Genomic DNA, 23394 nt, shown 5'->3' with positions numbered 1-23394 from the left:
TTGAATGCCTGCCCCTTAGTGCCGCGCGGAGAGCGAATCGTGCAGGACTTGAGGAACATGCGGGGAAGGTGGAGGAGCTGGTTCTTCCTATGCCAGAGGCAAAGGGTTGCTGGGTCACCTGCAAACATCCTAAAATCTCACCGCTTGCCTTTCCTGTCCTATGCCCTTCCCTCACCAGGTTTCTCATGGCGGTGTGAGCTTCCCCAGGGACACTGCAGGTGGCGGGGCTGCACCTTGACATGGCATTCATACTGGATCCTCCTAGGGACTTCATTCCTTTCCCTCTCTTGGAAGCTGGCAACAGGGGTGAAAAGAGTTTTCAGAGTCGGCCACTGTTTTACCGTGCTCCTCTGGAAAGGTCGGAGTCAACTTGGGCTCACTTTAAAAAGAGCGCATAGGATCCGGGCCTTTGAGTTCATTTGTCGTTAAGGACAGCCTGAGCTGGGAAACTACACTGATGCCGGGACCGAGGGCATCCCTTGATGCAGTGCCACTCTCCGACAGCTCCTCTCCCACATCCAACCCTGCCACAAGCGCTGTGCGCTACACCCAGACGGAAAGGACCAAAACTGCCAAGGACTCGCACCACTTTTATTATTCTATTCGGAATATTCATCCGAAGTACAATATCCCTGTTGGTAGTGAAAACACACACACTTGGAGTGATGAGCCTGGGGTGAGTCCAGGGAAACGCGGCCAGCCGAGCAAGAGCCATAACCACCATCTGAGCTGCTCTGGCATCTCGGCTGAAGCGAACCATTTGCATTCCTGCCCTTAGATAACTGGGCAAGCTGTGTTGCAAAGTTCACCGCAAGCGGACTCCAGCTGTTGTTGAGATTTTCATTTTTTATGGCCAGCTCCTCCTTTGTCCTTTCTCTCCCTGATTTTCCTCTGCCTTCCTCTGGTCGTGGCTCTTCGGGGTTGGAGGCAGCCGCAGTATTAGCTAGTGCCCGTTTTCTGCAACAAGGAGAAGGCCTTTCAGGAAAGTGCCTTTCAGGAAAGAGTACTCACTGCTAGGAAGGAAGACCCCAGGTAAAAATATCTTGCAGCAGACATCTCAACAGAGTGCTCTCAACAGCTAACCAGGCACTCCACGATACTATCACTACACCTGCTTCACTGCTAAAAGATAGAAAGGAGCAACAACGTTGGAAAGGAATAACTCACTGTTTTCTCCTCCTCAGCAGGACAGTAACTACACAGGTCAACACCACCCCAAACAATACGGAACTCGAGACCACGGCCGTGAGGACCACGTGGTGCTTTGGTAGGTCTTTATGATGTGCGGCCTTTGCCTCTTTCTCACCACCAAAACCTGGAGGAAAGGAGACAATTCCATACGTCACTGGCTTCTGCACTCCTGGACAATCTCACTATGGGTTTGGGATTCCCAGGAAATCTTACATTCCATGGTGGTACCGTCGCTGATTGTGGGGTCCTGGCACCGGCGGACCACACGTTCTTTTACGCTTCTCATGGACAAAAGAGCCCCCTGGCCAGGGAAAGCCTGAACCATCACTACCCCTAACTGTGCCTCTAGGCTTCAGTGGGGAGATGTGTGCTGGGGACCCTGGCTTCACCAAGAGGGCAACAAAAGATGGAAAAGCTACTAAAACAAGTCCAAGGGAAATGAAGATAAGCACGGCCTTCAGGGATATCTGGAATCACACACGGAGGAGAAAAGGTTACAATACCTGTGGCGGTACACGGGTTTGGAAAGGAACTCTGCTGCGTGGAAAGGGATGTTGTCCTGCCTGGATCTAGACAGGTCTAGATTCGCACAGCAGCAGAGGGGCCTGCCTGACCTTTGGCTACGGACACAGGAAACAAAGAGTCACGACTCACCTGTGGCATTCCCCAGAGACTCAAAACTGGCATCAGGCTGGGAAGCTGCATAGCCACCATCTACGGCCACATCTGGAACCAAACACAGACGGGAACAGCTCCCGTTATGTATACTTCACTATCCTTCTCCAGCTGTGAGTGCTCGTGCATGGCAGGGAACACAGAATTACACTAAGGCACTGGTCTCGCCCTTCTGCTCGTGAGCATCTTGCAAACGCTTCCTGGGTGCGTGCACGGGCACCACGCGGGTGCACATGTAAGCATGAATGGAGCTGCCGGGGGAAAGGACACGCTGGAGTTCACACAAGCTCTAAACTCAACCCAGCAAGCCTGCTGCCTTTGTGCAAGGCACTGGAAGAAGCACAAGGTTAGAGCAGCAGACAAACACCGCTTTGCCACGCACAGCACCCAGCGCAGATCTCTGAAGCCCTCCCCAAGGCCACTCCGTTCTTCTGCAGGTATGAGCCTCGGCCAAGGACTTCAGCTGCATGGCCCATGAATAAAATACTGCTCGTTCCAGGAAGTGAATACATCTTGACTACTTACCACTGGCATGCCCCTGAGGCTCAAAAACGGGATGCAGCTGAGGAGCTGCAAGGCCACTGCCTGCAGGAACGCCTGGAATCACACACAGACACGTTTTCATTACGTGCTGCCACATGCTTCCACAGAAGGGAATTGCAGGGAATGGAAGGGGAACAGGGGGCACCCACGTAGCTCGAGAGTCTCCCAGCGGTGGGCAGGCTGGGGGAACTTGTTGGCTGGCACCTGGCAGCTCTCCACATCCTCCCTCCAGGCACTATCCAACAGCCCCCCCCAAGCACCCCCAGCACAAACACACACTCCCTCCGTGCCCGCTTCCAGGGGGGTCTCTAACATACACCAAGGAAGCCAGAGCTTGACAAACAGGCAACCCTCAGCACCACACCACAAAAGGGATCGTTTACGCTCCTCCTGCACAGGAGCCCACCGCCCAGTGGAAGCCTGAACCAGCACTCCCCCTAGGTGTTCTTCTGCCCTTCAGTCGCGGGATGTGTGCTGTGTACCTTGCCTTCATCAGGAGGGCCCTACAAACTGAGGAAAGCCATGCTTATTCTTTCAAAGGAGCATCTGCTGACTACTCACCTCCAGGATGTCCCTGACGCTCAAATCGGGAGTCCAGATCAAAAGAGAAACCTCCATCACCTACCGCCACATCTGGAACCAAACACAGACGGGAACAGCTCCCGTTATGTATACTTCCGTATCCTTCTTCAGATGTGAGCGCTCGTGAATGACGGGGAACATAGAATTACACTAAGGCACTGGTCTAGCCCTTCTGCTTGTGAGCATCTTGCAAACGCTTCCTGGGTGCATGCACTTGCACCATTTGGGGTTATTACCTAAGTACGAGTTGACTACGTACCTCCGGGAAGACCCTGAGGCTCAAAAACACGATCCAGATGAGAAGCTGGATAACCATCAGCTTCGGCCACTTCTGGAACCAAACACAGATGGCAACAGCTTTTGGTTTATATTTGCACAGCCTTCTGGTCTGAATGGTCGTGTGGGATGGGAACGTGTAATTACGCCCTAGCACCTGTCCCTCCCTGCCATTCATTCACTTCATGCACATGTTGAGCTGCTGGGGGAAAGGACGCCCTGGCGCTCACCAAACCTGTAAACTCCACCCCATCCTGCCCCCTGGCTTTGCAGCAGGCACTGCAAGCAGCACAGGCTCGGTGGAACTGGCCAACAGCGCTTTGCGAGCCAAAACACCCAGCCCAGATCTCTCAAAGCCTTTTGGAGTTCCACTCTGCTCCTTTGTGTGTCTGAGCATTGGCCAAGGACTTATTCAGTTGAATGTCCCAGGAATAAAATACACTAAAACAAACGCTCATTCCAGGAAGAGAATACATCTTGATTACTGACCTGTGGCCCCCCTCAGAGGTTCAAAACTGGGATCCAGCTGAGAAGCTGGATAACCACCATCTACAGCCACATCTGGAAACAAACACAGACGGGAACAGCTCCCGTTATGTATACTTCAACAGCCTTCTTCAGACGTGAGTGCTCGGGAACCTAGAATTACACTAAGGCACTGGTCTTGCCCTTCTGCTTGTGAGCATCCTGCAAACGTGTACTGGGTGCGTGCACAAGAACCACGTGGGTGTAGATCTAAGCATGCGTGGGCGTTCCCGGGGGAAAGGACACCTTGGAGTTCCCACAATCTTTTGCCTGGCACCTCAAAGCTCTCAAAGTAAAGAAATGCTCACAACTTACCCCGGGCATCCCCCTGCGGCTCAAAAGCCCTTAGATGACCTCCAGGCAAAGTAGTAGGAACAATTTCCCATCAACAAAATATTCTAAAGTAAGTTCTTCTTCTTTCAGGTAAGAAAAACTTGACTACGTACCCCTGGGACGACCCCGAGGCTCAACAACGGCATCCAGCTGAGAAGCTGGATAAGCTCTCTGCAGGGAAGCAGCTGTAATCAAAAACACATGAGAAACGTCCCTATTAGCGGGCAACGTAGATTTTCAAGTCAACGGCAGCACGTGGAAAGGGACAAAGGGACGCCCAGATAGGTCTACATATCTAAAGCTGGCGAGGTACCTGGCTGACCCTTTGTATGTGACATGGGAGCTCTCAAAGAAAGTAAATATTCATGACGTACCTGTGCGATCACCCTGAGGTTCAAAACTGGGATCCAGCTGAGAAGCTGGATAACCACCATCTACAGCCACATCTGGAAACAAACACAGACGGGAACAGCTCCCGTTATGTATACTTCAACAGCCTTCTTCAGACGTGAGTGCTTGTGAATGACGAGGAACCTAGAATTACACTAAGGCACTGGTCTTGCCCTTCTGCTTGTGAGCATCTTGCAAACGTGTACTGGGTGCACGCGCAGGCACCATGTGGGTATAGCTGTAAGCATGAATGGAGCTGTCGGGGAAAAGGACCCACTGGAGTTCACACAAGCTCTAAACTCAACTCCAGCAAGCTCGCTGGCTTTGCAGCAGGCTTTGGAAGCAGCACAGGGGCTTTGCCAGCCAAAGCACCCTGGGGAAGATCTCTGGACGCCTCCTGAGTCCCACTCTGCTCTTCTGTGTGTCTCAGGATCAGCCAAGGACTTATTCAGTTACACTCCACACCAGGAAAGTTTTGACATGTAATAGCTTCTTCTGTGAAGGGCATAAATCTGGACCACTTTCCCCGGGGATCCTCCCGAGCCTCGAGAACAGGATACGGCCGAGAAAATCGATAACCATTGCCTACAGGCAGGGCAGAAAGCCCACACATAGGTGGCACGCTTTCCTTACAAGCTTAGCTACCAACTTCTTCACAAAGCAATGGTAGTCAGTGGCGGGGGGGGGGGGGCATGTCGTGACATGGGACATATATGGAGGTCAATAGGCTCAAAGCTGCGGAGGGGCAGAGATGACCTTTTGCCTGGCACCTGGCAGCTCTCAAAGTAAAGAAGCGCTCACAACTTACCCCTGGCGTCCCCCCGCGGCTCAAAAGCCCTTAGAGGACCTGAAGAGGACATAGTAGGTACCATTTCACGTCAACAAAATATTACAAAGGAAGTTCTTCTTCTTTCACGTCAGTAAGAGTGGACTACGTACCCCTGGGAAGACCCCGAGGCTCAACAATGCGATCCAGATGAGAAGCTGGATAACCATCAGCTTCGGCCACTTCTGGAACCAAACACAGATGGCAACAGCTTTTGGTTTATATTTGCACAGCCTTCTGGTCTGAATGGTCGTGTGGGATGGGAACGTGTAATTACGCCCTAGCACCTGTCCCTCCCTGCCATTCATTCACTTCATGCACATGTTGAGCTGCTGGGGGAAAGGACGCCCTGGCGCTCACCAAACCTGTAAACTCCACCCCATCCTGCCCCCTGGCTTTGCAGCAGGCACTGCAAGCAGCACAGGCTCGGTGGAACTGGCCAACAGCGCTTTGCGAGCCAAAACACCCAGCACAGATCTCTCAAGCCTTTCGGAGTTCCACTCTGCTCCTTTGTGTGCCTGAGCATTGGCCAACGACGCGCTCGGTTAAATGTCCCAGGAATAACACCTTGCAAAAACCTGCTCGTTCCACGATGTGAATGCTTCTTGACTACTTACCACTGGCATCCCACACAGGTCCAAAACCAGGATCCAGCTGAGGAGCTGCAAGGCCACTGCCTGCAGGAACACCTGTAATCATTATGTATGTATGTATGTATGTATGTATGTAATCATTATACGCTTTCATTATGTGCTGCCACATGCTTCCGCAGAAGGGAACTGCAGGGAACGGAAGGGGAACGGGGGGCACCCACGTGGCTCGAGAGTCCCCCAGCAGCAGGAGGGCTGGGGGAACTCGTTGGCTGGCACCTGGCAGCTCCCCAAATCCTCCCTCCAGGCGCTACCCAACAGCCCCCCAAAGGACCCCCGGGACAAAATAACAGGGGCATCCTCCCCTCCAGGGGCAAGGGGGATGCACCAAGGACGCCGGAGCTCTACGAACAGGGAACCCTCCGCTCCGGGGCACACGAAGGCTCGTTCCCGCTGCGCGGGCGCAAGAGCCCCCCGGCCAGGCAAAGGCAGAAGCAGCGCGAGAGAAGCAGTGCTCCTCGTCTTCCCGGGGACAGCCCGCGACCACTCACCGCCAGCCGCTCCCCGAGGCTCCAAGGCGGCGTGCGGCCAGGAAGCCGGATCGCCCTCGCCGCCAGGCAGCGCTGGGAGCCCACGCGGGCCAGAAGAGCGGCCGTCACGCAGCGCCAGGCGCGGCTGCAGGGCCGCTGCCGCTGGCCGCCCGCTCGCTGCCGGCTCTGCCGCCGGCTCTGCCGCCGGCTCTGCCGCCCCGGCCGCAGCCCGCAGGCGCCTCCCGCCCCCCGGCCCCCGCCGCCCCGCCGCCGCCTCCGCCGCCGCCCGCCCTACCTGCGCGCGGCGCTGCCCGCCGAGCAGCGCGGCTCTCCCGGGCGCGCAGGGCCGCCAGCAGGGCCACGAGCACCAGGAGGCGGCGCCCGGCCGCCGCCGCCGCCCGCGCTCGCACCATGCTGCCCGCCGCCACCAGCCGCCCCCGCCGGCGCCCTCGAGCCCACGCGCGCCGAGCGCCGCTGCCGGGCCCGCGCCGCGCCGCGCACACAGCCCCACAGCACAGCGCGCACCACAACACAACCCCAGCAACTCAGCACACCACCACGCAGACCAACACACCCGCCGCAACACAAACCAACACAACCCGACCCAGCGCAGCGCAGCGCAGCGCGACGCAGCGCGACGCACCGCGGGGCTCTCTGTGAGCTCACGGCCGCCCTCCGCGCGCCTCCGCGGGGGCCCAGGGGGCCGCGCCCCCCCGCCGCGCCCCGCGCTCCCTCCGCGGCGGCCCCCGCCGCCCCGCGCTCCCAGCCCGCCTCTCTGCCCGCCGCTCCCGCCTCTCCCTCTTTCTTTCCCTCTCTTTCAACACACCAAACACGCCTGCCTGCAGCGCTCACTTTATTAGCTGGCATGTATCCTTACGCAGAGTTACACACTCACACATCCCTTTTCCTTCTTGTTCTGGCAAAGACCTGCAGGAATTAGGCAAATATCCCGCACAGCTTCCCCTTACACATCCTGCTGCCTTCTGAGGTTGGACAAACCTGGTGCTTCAGAGCTGGGGGGGACCTGGGAGAAACAGTTCCCTCCCGGCTTCCTCAAGAGCTCGGGAAGTGACCCTCCGTTCTCTACACACTGCTCCTTCTTGGGGGACACGTGGGACGTCAGAAAAGGCGGCTAACTTACCTCTAGCCCAGCTTAGCACTAGTGCTTAAAGTAACGGTTGACCTTTGCATAAGATGCAGAACCCAAGGGACAGAGACCGCTGACTCGATAAAGAAGACTGGAAGAGACTGTAAGGAGTCTCATTACCCCCAAATGTCTTTGTCCGGAGTCCCTCCCCAGAGGCACCCAGCTCCAGCTGTTACTTTGCTGCACCGTCATTTAAAGAAAGAATTAATTCTGCTGCGAGACCTACGTGAGACTCTGCTCCTCGGGAAACCTAGCGCCGCACTGTTTCCCTAGCGTGGTATTGGTTTCAGGCTGGTAGAAACGGGAAGGTTTGAGCACTTGCTTTCAAGTGCCTGGGAACACACCCACGTTTCTTGCTTGCCAGTTGTTGCAGTTGGGGAGTGCTGCTTTGCACAGCTCCTTTCGAGTGGCGGTGTGCAGGAGGGCTGCCTCGCAGTCTGCCAAACCTATTCTCAGTCGAGGGTCTGGCAGCTCGGGCTCTCTGCAGCGCTCACGTTGCTCACCACAGTTCTTGCAAGAGAAGCTGCCCCGTCAGTGAGTTGCAGCAGAGCTTTCCTGCACCGCTACGGTGCTGCCAACTCCTGCTACCCTTGGACCGTGGCTCCTGCTGAACGCAAGGTCGGAATCGGCAACGTTGCCTCTGCTCCACAGGTCAGGAAGAAGAGCGCGCACGTGTTGGCAGAGAACAGCACCATGCTCTTTTTCATAAGCAAGGCAGCACCACGTTTGCCATCACCTCTCTCCTCGGGTCCACATTAGTGGTAGAGAGCTGCAGCTCTTCAGGAATTTCACATCCTCCTGAAGCCTGAATGCACTTCCAGAAATTGCGTTATCCTGGGGGAGGGGAGCACGTGCCAAGAGCAAAGCCAACAAGTGCGTAGGAAAGGCTTCTTTGTTTAGGCTACCGGGAGCCCTCCGTGCAGGACCTCCTCCAGCACGCAACCGAGAGCAGGACCTGCTTTTCTCTCCGGCTGGCCCATCCCTGGCACCCACGTTCCTCCTCTCAAGGCTGCCCCTTGTTCCGTGGCTGACCTGCAATATCAGGCTCCCTGCGAAGTCTGAGAAGTGCCAGTGACCAAGCTGTCAGGGCTGAGGCAGTTCTGCGTTGAAAAACAGCGAATCCCATGGCAAGGAGGTGGCTGTGGAAGAAAGGCTGGACATGCAGCCGCTGGCCCAGTACTTGTGTCTTCTAGGAGCTTGTTGCCTCCTCCTGTGCAGAGTCAAAGGCTGCACTCTGTACCTCTGCTCTGAGGTACTTTGCTCGCTCCTTTGCCTCTGGAGGTCGCTGGGAGACAGGCTCTTGTTGAGTCTGCTCCGATTGCCAGGGCTGGTCTGTGGGACTTCACCGAGTGACTAGGTTTCCTTGCTGTTTCTGGGAAATGGCATGTACTTTACTGTCATTTCCCTGTCCCAGGAAGCGCCTCTCTGGCTCCAGGTGTGCTGTTTGCATGGCTCGGGGCCTGCGTGGTCTCCCAAGTCTTGTGGGGCTGGCCTGGGAGGGCCGGGGCAGTGGTGCCGGGGCAGTTGCCCTGCAGCCCCCAGCGCGGGAGCCCTGGGACAGGCCGGAGAGTGTTGGCCAGGCAAGGGGGCTGCTCTGCTTGAAAGGCTGAGCTGGCTCTGCTGGAGACACTGAAGTGTGTATGGTAGCAGTTGAAAGGCATAATGAAGCTTCTGAGTTTTTGCAAAAAGCCAGACTACAGTGTAACTCTGTTGCTAACATGTAGGCATAAGTGCTTGTGCTTGCCTTTTCGTGTGTTCTCACTGCCTCTTGGCCAGGCTTATGTAGCACCTCGCATCCCCGTGTGAAACACATCGGACGTGTTCTCAGGTATCTCTTGGGTTTTTCTTTCTCATTCAGGCAATCGTCCAGCAGTTCTCGGTCTTGCTGGCAATATGTGCTTGTGACTTTACCTCCCCTCCGCAATTCCGTTTAGAAAAAGACAGCTCCAGAGGGAGCCTTTGGGCCTGTTGCCTGAGGGAGCTGTTATGTGATGCCATGTGTCCCTAGAGAATCCACCTGCCAGAAACACTGCACAGACGTCACCCCTGGCCGACAAGTTCGTCACAGCTCGTTCTGTGCCTGAGTTCGTTTGCATCTCTCCAGTTTACAGGACTAGGTACTGCGTAAATCAATCTTTTGCTCTCGCTCTAGCCTAACGGCACTGCTCCAAATGTACATCAGGCCCTAGCATAAGCCGTTTGTTGGGCCGAAAGCACGAGCAGAAGTCAAACGAACAGTTCCAGCTGAAGGTTTTGTTACCTTTGGGGCCAAAACAAATCCAGCAGTGCCCAGACAACCCGACTTCCAGGCTCTTCTCCTGGCGGTGCCCCTGAGCACAGCACACTCGCCAGGCCAAAGGGCTAGCCTCTTTCAGGGGCTAACGAGGCCTGGAGGTGCTGGCTGCGTGATCGCGCAGCCCCAGGTCACGGCTGAACGCATGCTTATTTTGGAGGCTTGGAGACTGCAGCTGCCGTTCCCTGAAGAGGCAGGGGCACGCTGCCGCTTTCCCATTAGCACCGAGCAGTGTGCTCTGGCCACATGGGCCCGTCTGCCTGGAGGCCCAAGGCAGTCCTTAAAGTGTGTAGGTGCTGCTGCGATTTGGGGGGATCGCAGCAGGAATTACACTAAAGATGTAAGGGGCTGGTGGTGGCTGAGGCCCTTCATCTAGGACATGCTCTGTGTTAGCTAAGGCTTATGCAGCTACTTGTGCTGATCCATACCTCCTCCTCCGGCTGAAATAACGCAAGGTGCCTCTGCAAGGCCCCAGAAGCGAAGAGGGAGTGCTGCGTGCTACTTGCTGTTTCGCTGGGGAGCCCAGGGCTGGGCGTGAGGCTTGCTTTTGCTCCTCAGTTCCTGGTGGGGCAATAGTGCAGCTTTGAAGTCCGAAAACCACGGGCACTGGCATGTGCGAGGCATTGCAAGTTGCCCTTCCCCTGGCCACGCTCTCTAGGTTGCCTGGAGGTGGGAGTTTGTGTGTTAGAGCCTCTGCTTGAGAAACGGTGGCACGCGGGGCGTTTCTCAGAGCAGCCCGCGAGGAGGTGGGCTTTTCCCTTGTCTCTCCAGGAGTCCGGGGCAGAAATAGGCCTTGGCTTATGTGATTGGGGAGGCCTGGGAATGTGTCACAGAATCACATAATGGCCAAGGGTGGAAGGGACCTCTGGAGATCATCTAGTCCAACTGCCCTGCCCGAGCAAGGTGGTCTAGAGCACATTGCACAGGATCACATCTAGGCGGGCTTCTGAATATCTCCAGCAAAGGAGACTCCACAACCTCTCTGGGCAACCTGTGCCAGTGCTCTGTCACTCTGGCCCAGCTGTCTCAGCCTTTCTTCATACGAGAGATGCTCCAGTCCCCTAATCATCTTTGTAGCCCTCCAACTCTCCAGCCTGTCCAGGTCCCTCTGACTGGCAGCACAGCCCCCTGGTGTGTCAGCCACTCCTCCCAGTTTAGTATCCTCAGCAAACTTGCTGAGGGTGCGCTCTGTCCCTTCATCCAGGTCGTTGAGGAATACATTGAACAAGACTGGACCCAGGACTGACCCCTGGGGGACACCGCTAGCTACAGGCCTCCAACTAGACTGCGCCACTGACCATGACCCTCTGAGCTCTGCCATCCAGCCAGTTCTCAATCCACCTCACCGTCCACTCATCCAACTCACACTTCCTGACTTTATCTATGAGGATAAAGGGTGGAAGGGACCTCTGGAGTCCCTTCCAGGGACAGCGTCAAAAGCCTTGCTGAAGTCCAGGCAGACAACATCCACTGCTCTGCCCTCATCTGCCCAGCCAGTCATTCCCTCCTAGAAGGCTATCAGATTGGTCAAGCGTGATTCCCCTTTGATGAATCCATGCTGACTACTCTTGATCATCGTCTCGTCCTCCATATGCTTAGTGAGGACCTCCAGGAGGAGCTGTTCCACCACCTTTCCCGGGATGGAGGTGAGGCTGACAGGTCTGCAGTTTCCTGGCTCCTCCTCCTTGCCCTTTTTGAAGACTGGCGTGACACTGGCTTTCTTCCAGTCCTCAGGCACCTCTCCTGTGCTCCGGGACCTTTCCAAGATGATGAGGCTTGGCGATAACATCCGCCAGCTCCCTCAGCACTCGTGGGTGCATCCCATCGGGGCCCATGGATTTGTGGATGTCAAGTTTGGACAAATGATCTCTAACCCGATCCTCCTCAACCAAGGGAAAGTCCTCCTTTCTCCAGCCTTCCTCTCTTGTCTCCAGGGTCTGGCATTCCTGAGGGCTGGCCTTAGCAGTAAAGGCTGATGCAAAGAAGGCATTCAGTAACTCTGCCTTCTCTCTATCCTTTGTCACCAGGGCACCCGCCCCATTCAGCAGGGCGCCCAATTTTTCCCTAGCTTTCCTTTTGCTATTGATGCATTTGAAGAAGCCTTTCTTGTTGTCCTTGACAACAAGTGTCCTAACGCTGAGCTCCTTCCTCGCCTTGCCTCTCGTTCCTCTGACGAGCCACCGCAACATTCCCTGCCTGTCACCTCGGGCCCGGCGGGGGAACGATCCCGAATGTTTGGGAGGGTTGTGCTTTGAGACCCAGGGCCTGAACATCTTCCTGTGAGACGTGCCACTTGTGGGAGTGGTTTTCCTTGTCCCGAGCTGGCTGACCCTTGTGAGAGGAGCCTGCCGCTTGAATGCCTGCCCCTTAGTGCCGCGCGGAGAGCGAATCGTGCAGGACTTGAGGAACATGCGGGGAAGGTGGAGGAGCTGGTTCTTCCTATGCCAGAGGCAAAGGGTTGCTGGGTCACCTGCAAACATCCTAAAATCTCACCGCTTGCCTTTCCTGTCCTATGCCCTTCCCTCACCAGGTTTCTCATGGCGGTGTGAGCTTCCCCAGGGACACTGCAGGTGGCGGGGCTGCACCTTGACATGGCATTCATACTGGAGCCTCCTAGGGACTTCATTCCTTTCCCTCTCTTGGAAGCTGGCAACAGGGGTGAAAAGAGTTTTCAGAGTCGGCCACTGTTTTACCGTGCTCCTCTGGAAAGGTCGGAGTCAACTTGGGCTCACTTTAAAAAGAGCGCATAGGATCCGGGCCTTTGAGTTCATTTGTCGTTAAGGACAGCCTGAGCTGGGAAACTACACTGATGCCGGGACCGAGGGCATCCCTTGATGCAGTGCCACTCTCCGACAGCTCCTCTCCCACATCCAACCCTGCCACAAGCGCTGTGCGCTACACCCAGACGGAAAGGACCAAAACTGCCAAGGACTCGCACCACTTTTATTATTCTATTCGGAATATTCATCCGAAGTACAATATCCCTGTTGGTAGTGAAAACACACACACTTGGAGTGATGAGCCTGGGGTGAGTCCAGGGAAACGCGGCCAGCCGAGCAAGAGCCATAACCACCATCTGAGCTGCTCTGGCATCTCGGCTGAAGCGAACCATTTGCATTCCTGCCCTTAGATAACTGGGCAAGCTGTGTTGCAAAGTTCACCGCAAGCGGACTCCAGCTGTTGTTGAGATTTTCATTTTTTATGGCCAGCTCCTCCTTTGTCCTTTCTCTCCCTGATTTTCCTCTGCCTTCCTCTGGTCGTGGCTCTTCGGGGTTGGAGGCAGCCGCAGTATTAGCTAGTGCCCGTTTTCTGCAACAAGGAGAAGGCCTTTCAGGAAAGTGCCTTTCAGGAAAGAGTACTCACTGCTAGGAAGGAAGACCCCAGGTAAAAATATCTTGCAGCAGACATCTCAACAGAGTGCTCTCAACAGCTAACCAGGCACTCCACGATACTATCACTACACCTGCTTCACTGCTAAAAGATAGAAAGGAGCAACAACGTTGGAAAGGAATAACTCACTGTTTTCTCCTCCTCAGCAGGACAGTAACTACACAGGTCAACACCACCCCAAACAATACGGAACTCGAGACCACGGCCGTGAGGACCACGTGGTGCTTTGGTAGGTCTTTATGATGTGCGGCCTTTGCCTCTTTCTCACCACCAAAACCTGGAGGAAAGGAGACAATTCCATACGTCACTGGCTTCTGCACTCCTGGACAATCTCACTATGGGTTTGGGATTCCCAGGAAATCTTACATTCCATGGTGGTACCGTCGCTGATTGTGGGGTCCTGGCACCGGCGGACCACACGTTCTTTTACGCTTCTCATGGACAAAAGAGCCCCCTGGCCAGGGAAAGCCTGAACCATCACTACCCCTAACTGTGCCTCTAGGCTTCAGTGGGGAGATGTGTGCTGGGGACCCTGGCTTCACCAAGAGGGCAACAAAAGATGGAAAAGCTACTAAAACAAGTCCAAGGGAAATGAAGATAAGCACGGCCTTCAGGGATATCTGGAATCACACACGGAGGAGAAAAGGTTACAATACCTGTGGCGGTACACGGGTTTGGAAAGGAACTCTGCTGCGTGGAAAGGGATGTTGTCCTGCCTGGATCTAGACAGGTCTAGATTCGCACAGCAGCAGAGGGGCCTGCCTGACCTTTGGCTACGGACACAGGAAACAAAGAGTCACGACTCACCTGTGGCATTCCCCAGAGACTCAAAACTGGCATCAGGCTGGGAAGCTGCATAGCCACCATCTACGGCCACATCTGGAACCAAACACAGACGGGAACAGCTCCCGTTATGTATACTTCACTATCCTTCTCCAGCTGTGAGTGCTCGTGCATGGCAGGGAACACAGAATTACACTAAGGCACTGGTCTCGCCCTTCTGCTCGTGAGCATCTTGCAAACGCTTCCTGGGTGCGTGCACGGGCACCACGCGGGTGCACATGTAAGCATGAATGGAGCTGCCGGGGGAAAGGACACGCTGGAGTTCACACAAGCTCTAAACTCAACCCAGCAAGCCTGCTGCCTTTGTGCAAGGCACTGGAAGAAGCACAAGGTTAGAGCAGCAGACAAACACCGCTTTGCCACGCACAGCACCCAGCGCAGATCTCTGAAGCCCTCCCCAAGGCCACTCCGTTCTTCTGCAGGTATGAGCCTCGGCCAAGGACTTCAGCTGCATGGCCCATGAATAAAATACTGCTCGTTCCAGGAAGTGAATACATCTTGACTACTTACCACTGGCATGCCCCTGAGGCTCAAAAACGGGATGCAGCTGAGGAGCTGCAAGGCCACTGCCTGCAGGAACGCCTGGAATCACACACAGACACGTTTTCATTACGTGCTGCCACATGCTTCCACAGAAGGGAATTGCAGGGAATGGAAGGGGAACAGGGGGCACCCACGTAGCTCGAGAGTCTCCCAGCGGTGGGCAGGCTGGGGGAACTTGTTGGCTGGCACCTGGCAGCTCTCCACATCCTCCCTCCAGGCACTATCCAACAGCCCCCCCCAAGCACCCCCAGCACAAACACACACTCCCTCCGTGCCCGCTTCCAGGGGGGTCTCTAACATACACCAAGGAAGCCAGAGCTTGACAAACAGGCAACCCTCAGCACCACACCACAAAAGGGATCGTTTACGCTCCTCCTGCACAGGAGCCCACCGCCCAGTGGAAGCCTGAACCAGCACTCCCCCTAGGTGTTCTTCTGCCCTTCAGTCGCGGGATGTGTGCTGTGTACCTTGCCTTCATCAGGAGGGCCCTACAAACTGAGGAAAGCCATGCTTATTCTTTCAAAGGAGCATCTGCTGACTACTCACCTCCAGGATGTCCCTGACGCTCAAATCGGGAGTCCAGATCAAAAGAGAAACCTCCATCACCTACCGCCACATCTGGAACCAAACACAGACGGGAACAGCTCCCGTTATGTATACTTCCGTATCCTTCTTCAGATGTGAGCGCTCGTGAATGACGGGGAACATAGAATTACACTAAGGCACTGGTCTAGCCCTTCTGCTTGTGAGCATCTTGCAAACGCTTCCTGGGTGCATGCACTTGCACCATTTGGGGTTATTACCTAAGTACGAGTTGACTACGTACCTCCGGGAAGACCCTGAGGCTCAAAAACACGATCCAGATGAGAAGCTGGATAACCATCAGCTTCGGCCACTTCTGGAACCAAACACAGATGGCAACAGCTTTTGGTTTATATTTGCACAGCCTTCTGGTCTGAATGGTCGTGTGGGATGGAAACTCAACTCTCTCAAGGCACTGGTCTTGCCCTTCTGCTTGTGAGCATCCTGCAAACGTGTACTGGGTGCGTGCACAAGAACCACGTGGGTGTAGATCTAAGCATGCGTGGGCGTTCCCGGGGGAAAGGACACCTTGGAGTTCCCACAATCTTTTGCCTGGCACCTCAAAGCTCTCAAAGTAAAGAAATGCTCACAACTTACCCCGGGCATCCCCCTGCGGCTCAAAAGCCCTTAGATGACCTCCAGGCAAAGTAGTAGGAACAATTTCCCATCAACAAAATATTCTAAAGTAAGTTCTTCTTCTTTCAGGTAAGAAAAACTTGACTACGTACCCCTGGGACGACCCCGAGGCTCAACAACGGCATCCAGCTGAGAAGCTGGATAAGCTCTCTGCAGGGAAGCAGCTGTAATCAAAAACACATGAGAAACGTCCCTATTAGCGGGCAACGTAGATTTTCAAGTCAACGGCAGCACGTGGAAAGGGACAAAGGGACGCCCAGATAGGTCTACATATCTAAAGCTGGCGAGGTACCTGGCTGACCCTTTGTATGTGACATGGGAGCTCTCAAAGAAAGTAAATATTCATGACGTACCTGTGCGATCACCCTGAGGTTCAAAACTGGGATCCAGCTGAGAAGCTGGATAACCACCATCTACAGCCACATCTGGAAACAAACACAGACGGGAACAGCTCCCGTTATGTATACTTCAACAGCCTTCTTCAGACGTGAGTGCTTGTGAATGACGAGGAACCTAGAATTACACTAAGGCACTGGTCTTGCCCTTCTGCTTGTGAGCATCTTGCAAACGTGTACTGGGTGCACGCGCAGGCACCATGTGGGTATAGCTGTAAGCATGAATGGAGCTGTCGGGGAAAAGGACCCACTGGAGTTCACACAAGCTCTAAACTCAACTCCAGCAAGCTCGCTGGCTTTGCAGCAGGCTTTGGAAGCAGCACAGGGGCTTTGCCAGCCAAAGCACCCTGGGGAAGATCTCTGGACGCCTCCTGAGTCCCACTCTGCTCTTCTGTGTGTCTCAGGATCAGCCAAGGACTTATTCAGTTACACTCCACACCAGGAAAGTTTTGACATGTAATAGCTTCTTCTGTGAAGGGCATAAATCTGGACCACTTTCCCCGGGGATCCTCCCGAGCCTCGAGAACAGGATACGGCCGAGAAAATCGATAACCATTGCCTACAGGCAGGGCAGAAAGCCCACACATAGGTGGCACGCTTTCCTTACAAGCTTAGCTACCAACTTCTTCACAAAGCAATGGTAGTCAGTGGCGGGGGGGGGGGGGCATGTCGTGACATGGGACATATATGGAGGTCAATAGGCTCAAAGCTGCGGAGGGGCAGAGATGACCTTTTGCCTGGCACCTGGCAGCTCTCAAAGTAAAGAAGCGCTCACAACTTACCCCTGGCGTCCCCCCGCGGCTCAAAAGCCCTTAGAGGACCTGAAGAGGACATAGTAGGTACCATTTCACGTCAACAAAATATTACAAAGGAAGTTCTTCTTCTTTCACGTCAGTAAGAGTGGACTACGTACCCCTGGGAAGACCCCGAGGCTCAACAATGCGATCCAGATGAGAAGCTGGATAACCATCAGCTTCGGCCACTTCTGGAACCAAACACAGATGGCAACAGCTTTTGGTTTATATTTGCACAGCCTTCTGGTCTGAATGGTCGTGTGGGATGGGAACGTGTAATTACGCCCTAGCACCTGTCCCTCCCTGCCATTCATTCACTTCATGCACATGTTGAGCTGCTGGGGGAAAGGACGCCCTGGCGCTCACCAAACCTGTAAACTCCACCCCATCCTGCCCCCTGGCTTTGCAGCAGGCACTGCAAGCAGCACAGGCTCGGTGGAACTGGCCAACAGCGCTTTGCGAGCCAAAACACCCAGCACAGATCTCTCAAAGCCTTTCGGAGTTCCACTCTGCTCCTTTGTGTGCCTGAGCATTGGCCAACGACGCGCTCGGTTAAATGTCCCAGGAATAACATCTTGCAAAAACCTGCTCGTTCCACGATGTGAATGCTTCTTGACTACTTACCACTGGCATCCCACACAGGTCCAAAACCAGGATCCAGCTGAGGAGCTGCAAGGCCACTGCCTGCAGGAACACCTGTAATCATTATGTATGTATGTATGTATGTATGTATGTAATTATTATACGCTTTCATTATGTGCTGCCACATGCTTCCGCAGAAGGGAACTGCAGGGAACGGAAGGGGAACGGGGGGCACCCACGTGGCTCGAGAGTCCCCCAGCAGCAGGAGGGCTGGGGGAACTCGTTGGCTGGCACCTGGCAGCTCCCCAAATCCTCCCTCCAGGCGCTACCCAACAGCCCCCCAAAGGACCCCCGGGACAAAATAACAGGGGCATCCTCCCCTCCAGGGGCAAGGGGGATGCACCAAGGACGCCGGAGCTCTACGAACAGGGAACCCTCCGCTCCGGGGCACACGAAGGCTCGTTCCCGCTGCGCGGGCGCAAGAGCCCCCCGGCCAGGCAAAGGCAGAAGCAGCGCGAGAGAAGCAGTGCTCCTCGTCTTCCCGGGGACAGCCCGCGACCACTCACCGCCAGCCGCTCCCCGAGGCTCCAAGGCGGCGTGCGGCCAGGAAGCCGGATCGCCCTCGCCGCCAGGCAGCGCTGGGAGCCCACGCGGGCCAGAAGAGCGGCCGTCACGCAGCGCCAGGCGCGGCTGCAGGGCCGCTGCCGCTGGCCGCCCGCTCGCTGCCGGCTCTGCCGCCGGCTCTGCCGCCGGCTCTGCCGCCCCGGCCGCAGCCCGCAGGCGCCTCCCGCCCCCCGGCCCCCGCCGCCCCGCCGCCGCCTCCGCCGCCGCCCGCCCTACCTGCGCGCGGCGCTGCCCGCCGAGCAGCGCGGCTCTCCCGGGCGCGCAGGGCCGCCAGCAGGGCCACGAGCACCAGGAGGCGGCGCCCGGCCGCCGCCGCCGCCCGCGCTCGCACCATGCTGCCCGCCGCCACCAGCCGCCCCCGCCGGCGCCCTCGAGCCCACGCGCGCCGAGCGCCGCTGCCGGGCCCGCGCCGCGCCGCGCACACAGCCCCACAGCACAGCGCGCACCACAACACAACCCCAGCAACTCAGCACACCACCACGCAGACCAACACACCCGCCGCAACACAAACCAACACAACCCGACCCAGCGCAGCGCAGCGCAGCGCGACGCAGCGCGACGCACCGCGGGGCTCTCTGTGAGCTCACGGCCGCCCTCCGCGCGCCTCCGCGGGGGCCCAGGGGGCCGCGCCCCCCCGCCGCGCCCCGCGCTCCCTCCGCGGCGGCCCCCGCCGCCCCGCGCTCCCAGCCCGCCTCTCTGCCCGCCGCTCCCGCCTCTCCCTCTTTCTTTCCCTCTCTTTCAACACACCAAACACGCCTGCCTGCAGCGCTCACTTTATTAGCTGGCATGTATCCTTACGCAGAGTTACACACTCACACATCCCTTTTCCTTCTTGTTCTGGCAAAGACCTGCAGGAATTAGGCAAATATCCCGCACAGCTTCCCCTTACACATCCTGCTGCCTTCTGAGGTTGGACAAACCTGGTGCTTCAGAGCTGGGGGGGACCTGGGAGAAACAGTTCCCTCCCGGCTTCCTCAAGAGCTCGGGAAGTGACCCTCCGTTCTCTACACACTGCTCCTTCTTGGGGGACACGTGGGACGTCAGAAAAGGCGGCTAACTTACCTCTAGCCCAGCTTAGCACTAGTGCTTAAAGTAACGGTTGACCTTTGCATAAGATGCAGAACCCAAGGGACAGAGACCGCTGACTCGATAAAGAAGACTGGAAGAGACTGTAAGGAGTCTCATTACCCCCAAATGTCTTTGTCCGGAGTCCCTCCCCAGAGGCACCCAGCTCCAGCTGTTACTTTGCTGCACCGTCATTTAAAGAAAGAATTAATTCTGCTGCGAGACCTACGTGAGACTCTGCTCCTCGGGAAACCTAGCGCCGCACTGTTTCCCTAGCATGGTATTGGTTTCAGGCTGGTAGAAACGGGAAGGTTTGAGCACTTGCTTTCAAGTGCCTGGGAACACACCCACGTTTCTTGCTTGCCAGTTGTTGCAGTTGGGGAGTGCTGCTTTGCACAGCTCCTTTCGAGTGGCGGTGTGCAGGAGGGCTGCCTCGCAGTCTGCCAAACCTATTCTCAGTCGAGGGTCTGGCAGCTCGGGCTCTCTGCAGCGCTCACGTTGCTCACCACAGTTCTTGCAAGAGAAGCTGCCCCGTCAGTGAGTTGCAGCAGAGCTTTCCTGCACCGCTACGGTGCTGCCAACTCCTGCTACCCTTGGACCGTGGCTCCTGCTGAACGCAAGGTCGGAATCGGCAACGTTGCCTCTGCTCCACAGGTCAGGAAGAAGAGCGCGCACGTGTTGGCAGAGAACAGCACCATGCTCTTTTTCATAAGCAAGGCAGCACCACGTTTGCCATCACCTCTCTCCTCGGGTCCACATTAGTGGTAGAGAGCTGCAGCTCTTCAGGAATTTCACATCCTCCTGAAGCCTGAATGCACTTCCAGAAATTGCGTTATCCTGGGGGAGGGGAGCACGTGCCAAGAGCAAAGCCAACAAGTGCGTAGGAAAGGCTTCTTTGTTTAGGCTACCGGGAGCCCTCCGTGCAGGACCTCCTCCAGCACGCAACCGAGAGCAGGACCTGCTTTTCTCTCCGGCTGGCCCATCCCTGGCACCCACGTTCCTCCTCTCAAGGCTGCCCCTTGTTCCGTGGCTGACCTGCAATATCAGGCTCCCTGCGAAGTCTGAGAAGTGCCAGTGACCAAGCTGTCAGGGCTGAGGCAGTTCTGCGTTGAAAAACAGCGAATCCCATGGCAAGGAGGTGGCTGTGGAAGAAAGGCTGGACATGCAGCCGCTGGCCCAGTACTTGTGTCTTCTAGGAGCTTGTTGCCTCCTCCTGTGCAGAGTCAAAGGCTGCACTCTGTACCTCTGCTCTGAGGTACTTTGCTCGCTCCTTTGCCTCTGGAGGTCGCTGGGAGACAGGCTCTTGTTGAGTCTGCTCCGATTGCCAGGGCTGGTCTGTGGGACTTCACCGAGTGACTAGGTTTCCTTGCTGTTTCTGGGAAATGGCATGTACTTTACTGTCATTTCCCTGTCCCAGGAAGCGCCTCTCTGGCTCCAGGTGTGCTGTTTGCATGGCTCGGGGCCTGCGTGGTCTCCCAAGTCTTGTGGGGCTGGCCTGGGAGGGCCGGGGCAGTGGTGCCGGGGCAGTTGCCCTGCAGCCCCCAGCGCGGGAGCCCTGGGACAGGCCGGAGAGTGTTGGCCAGGCAAGGGGGCTGCTCTGCTTGAAAGGCTGAGCTGGCTCTGCTGGAGACACTGAAGTGTGTATGGTAGCAGTTGAAAGGCATAATGAAGCTTCTGAGTTTTTGCAAAAAGCCAGACTACAGTGTAACTCTGTTGCTAACATGTAGGCATAAGTGCTTGTGCTTGCCTTTTCGTGTGTTCTCACTGCCTCTTGGCCAGGCTTATGTAGCACCTCGCATCCCCGTGTGAAACACATCGGACGTGTTCTCAGGTATCTCTTGGGTTTTTCTTTCTCATTCAGGCAATCGTCCAGCAGTTCTCGGTCTTGCTGGCAATATGTGCTTGTGACTTTACCTCCCCTCCGCAATTCCGTTTAGAAAAAGACAGCTCCAGAGGGAGCCTTTGGGCCTGTTGCCTGAGGGAGCTGTTATGTGATGCCATGTGTCCCTAGAGAATCCACCTGCCAGAAACACTGCACAGACGTCACCCCTGGCCGACAAGTTCGTCACAGCTCGTTCTGTGCCTGAGTTCGTTTGCATCTCTCCAGTTTACAGGACTAGGTACTGTGTAAATCAATCTTTTGCTCTCGCTCTAGCCTAACGGCACTGCTCCAAATGTACATCAGGCCCTAGCATAAGCCGTTTGTTGGGCCGAAAGCACGAGCAGAAGTCAAACGAACAGTTCCAGCTGAAGGTTTTGTTACCTTTGGGGCCAAAACAAATCCAGCAGTGCCCAGACAACCCGACTTCCAGGCTCTTCTCCTGGCGGTGCCCCTGAGCACAGCACACTCGCCAGGCCAAAGGGCTAGCCTCTTTCAGGGGCTAACGAGGCCTGGAGGTGCTGGCTGCGTGATCGCGCAGCCCCAGGTCACGGCTGAACGCATGCTTATTTTGGAGGCTTGGAGACTGCAGCTGCCGTTCCCTGAAGAGGCAGGGGCACGCTGCCGCTTTCCCATTAGCACCGAGCAGTGTGCTCTGGCCACATGGGCCCGTCTGCCTGGAGGCCCAAGGCAGTCCTTAAAGTGTGTAGGTGCTGCTGCGATTTGGGGGGATCGCAGCAGGAATTACACTAAAGATGTAAGGGGCTGGTGGTGGCTGAGGCCCTTCATCTAGGACATGCTCTGTGTTAGCTAAGGCTTATGCAGCTACTTGTGCTGATCCATACCTCCTCCTCCGGCTGAAATAACGCAAGGTGCCTCTGCAAGGCCCCAGAAGCGAAGAGGGAGTGCTGCGTGCTACTTGCTGTTTCGCTGGGGAGCCCAGGGCTGGGCGTGAGGCTTGCTTTTGCTCCTCAGTTCCTGGTGGGGCAATAGTGCAGCTTTGAAGTCCGAAAACCACGGGCACTGGCATGTGCGAGGCATTGCAAGTTGCCCTTCCCCTGGCCACGCTCTCTAGGTTGCCTGGAGGTGGGAGTTTGTGTGTTAGAGCCTCTGCTTGAGAAACGGTGGCACGCGGGGCGTTTCTCAGAGCAGCCCGCGAGGAGGTGGGCTTTTCCCTTGTCTCTCCAGGAGTCCGGGGCAGAAATAGGCCTTGGCTTATGTGATTGGGGAGGCCTGGGAATGTGTCACAGAATCACATAATGGCCAAGGGTGGAAGGGACCTCTGGAGATCATCTAGTCCAACTGCCCTGCCCGAGCAAGGTGGTCTAGAGCACATTGCACAGGATCACATCTAGGCGGGCTTCTGAATATCTCCAGCAAAGGAGACTCCACAACCTCTCTGGGCAACCTGTGCCAGTGCTCTGTCACTCTGGCCCAGCTGTCTCAGCCTTTCTTCATACGAGAGATGCTCCAGTCCCCTAATCATCTTTGTAGCCCTCCAACTCTCCAGCCTGTCCAGGTCCCTCTGACTGGCAGCACAGCCCCCTGGTGTGTCAGCCACTCCTCCCAGTTTAGTATCCTCAGCAAACTTGCTGAGGGTGCGCTCTGTCCCTTCATCCAGGTCGTTGAGGAATACATTGAACAAGACTGGACCCAGGACTGACCCCTGGGGGACACCGCTAGCTACAGGCCTCCAACTAGACTGCGCCACTGACCATGACCCTCTGAGCTCTGCCATCCAGCCAGTTCTCAATCCACCTCACCGTCCACTCATCCAACTCACACTTCCTGACTTTATCTATGAGGATAAAGGGTGGAAGGGACCTCTGGAGTCCCTTCCAGGGACAGCGTCAAAAGCCTTGCTGAAGTCCAGGCAGACAACATCCACTGCTCTGCCCTCATCTGCCCAGCCAGTCATTCCCTCCTAGAAGGCTATCAGATTGGTCAAGCGTGATTCCCCTTTGATGAATCCATGCTGACTACTCTTGATCATCGTCTCGTCCTCCATATGCTTAGTGAGGACCTCCAGGAGGAGCTGTTCCACCACCTTTCCCGGGATGGAGGTGAGGCTGACAGGTCTGCAGTTTCCTGGCTCCTCCTCCTTGCCCTTTTTGAAGACTGGCGTGACACTGGCTTTCTTCCAGTCCTCAGGCACCTCTC

At 56.1% G+C, this 23394-nt stretch overlaps 2 protein-coding genes across 9 annotated transcripts; both read right to left on the bottom strand.

Annotated features, from left to right (window-relative positions):
• Positions 1-577: 577 nt before the first annotated feature.
• Positions 578-6891, bottom strand: LOC138064452 (uncharacterized). Of its 6 annotated transcripts, XM_068927101.1 has the most exons (13): positions 6757-6891; positions 5959-6030; positions 5455-5526; positions 5324-5362; positions 4500-4571; positions 4239-4310; positions 3757-3828; positions 3251-3322; positions 2971-3042; positions 2392-2463; positions 1846-1917; positions 1168-1315; positions 578-957 (listed from the first exon to the last, which is right to left on the bottom strand). In XM_068927101.1, the coding sequence occupies exons 1-13, from the start codon at positions 6872-6874 to the stop codon at positions 600-602; spliced, it is 1311 nt and encodes a 436-aa protein (XP_068783202.1). In that variant the 5' UTR covers positions 6875-6891; the 3' UTR covers positions 578-599. The 6 variants fall into 6 exon arrangements, with proteins under 6 accessions (XP_068783202.1, XP_068783228.1, XP_068783222.1 ...); XM_068927127.1 differs by lacking the exon at positions 1168-1315 and having other exon boundaries at positions 6757-6888; XM_068927121.1 differs by lacking the exon at positions 3251-3322 and having other exon boundaries at positions 6757-6888.
• Positions 6892-12830: 5939 nt separating this feature from the next.
• LOC138064450 (uncharacterized) lies at positions 12831-18638 on the bottom strand. Of its 3 annotated transcripts, XM_068927074.1 has the most exons (12): positions 18507-18631; positions 17709-17780; positions 17204-17275; positions 17073-17111; positions 16249-16320; positions 15988-16059; positions 15504-15575; positions 15224-15295; positions 14645-14716; positions 14099-14170; positions 13421-13568; positions 12831-13210 (listed from the first exon to the last, which is right to left on the bottom strand). In XM_068927074.1, the coding sequence occupies exons 1-12, from the start codon at positions 18622-18624 to the stop codon at positions 12853-12855; spliced, it is 1239 nt and encodes a 412-aa protein (XP_068783175.1). In that variant the 5' UTR covers positions 18625-18631; the 3' UTR covers positions 12831-12852. The 3 variants fall into 3 exon arrangements, with proteins under 3 accessions (XP_068783175.1, XP_068783184.1, XP_068783194.1); XM_068927083.1 differs by lacking the exon at positions 15988-16059 and having other exon boundaries at positions 18507-18638; XM_068927093.1 differs by lacking the exon at positions 15504-15575.
• Positions 18639-23394: the final 4756 nt, after the last annotated feature.

This window comes from Struthio camelus, chromosome 1 (assembly GCF_040807025.1).
Source record: "Struthio camelus isolate bStrCam1 chromosome 1, bStrCam1.hap1, whole genome shotgun sequence".
NCBI classification, from domain to species: Eukaryota; Metazoa; Chordata; class Aves; order Struthioniformes; family Struthionidae; genus Struthio; species Struthio camelus.
This window is presented reverse-complemented; position numbering and strand designations above follow the sequence as displayed.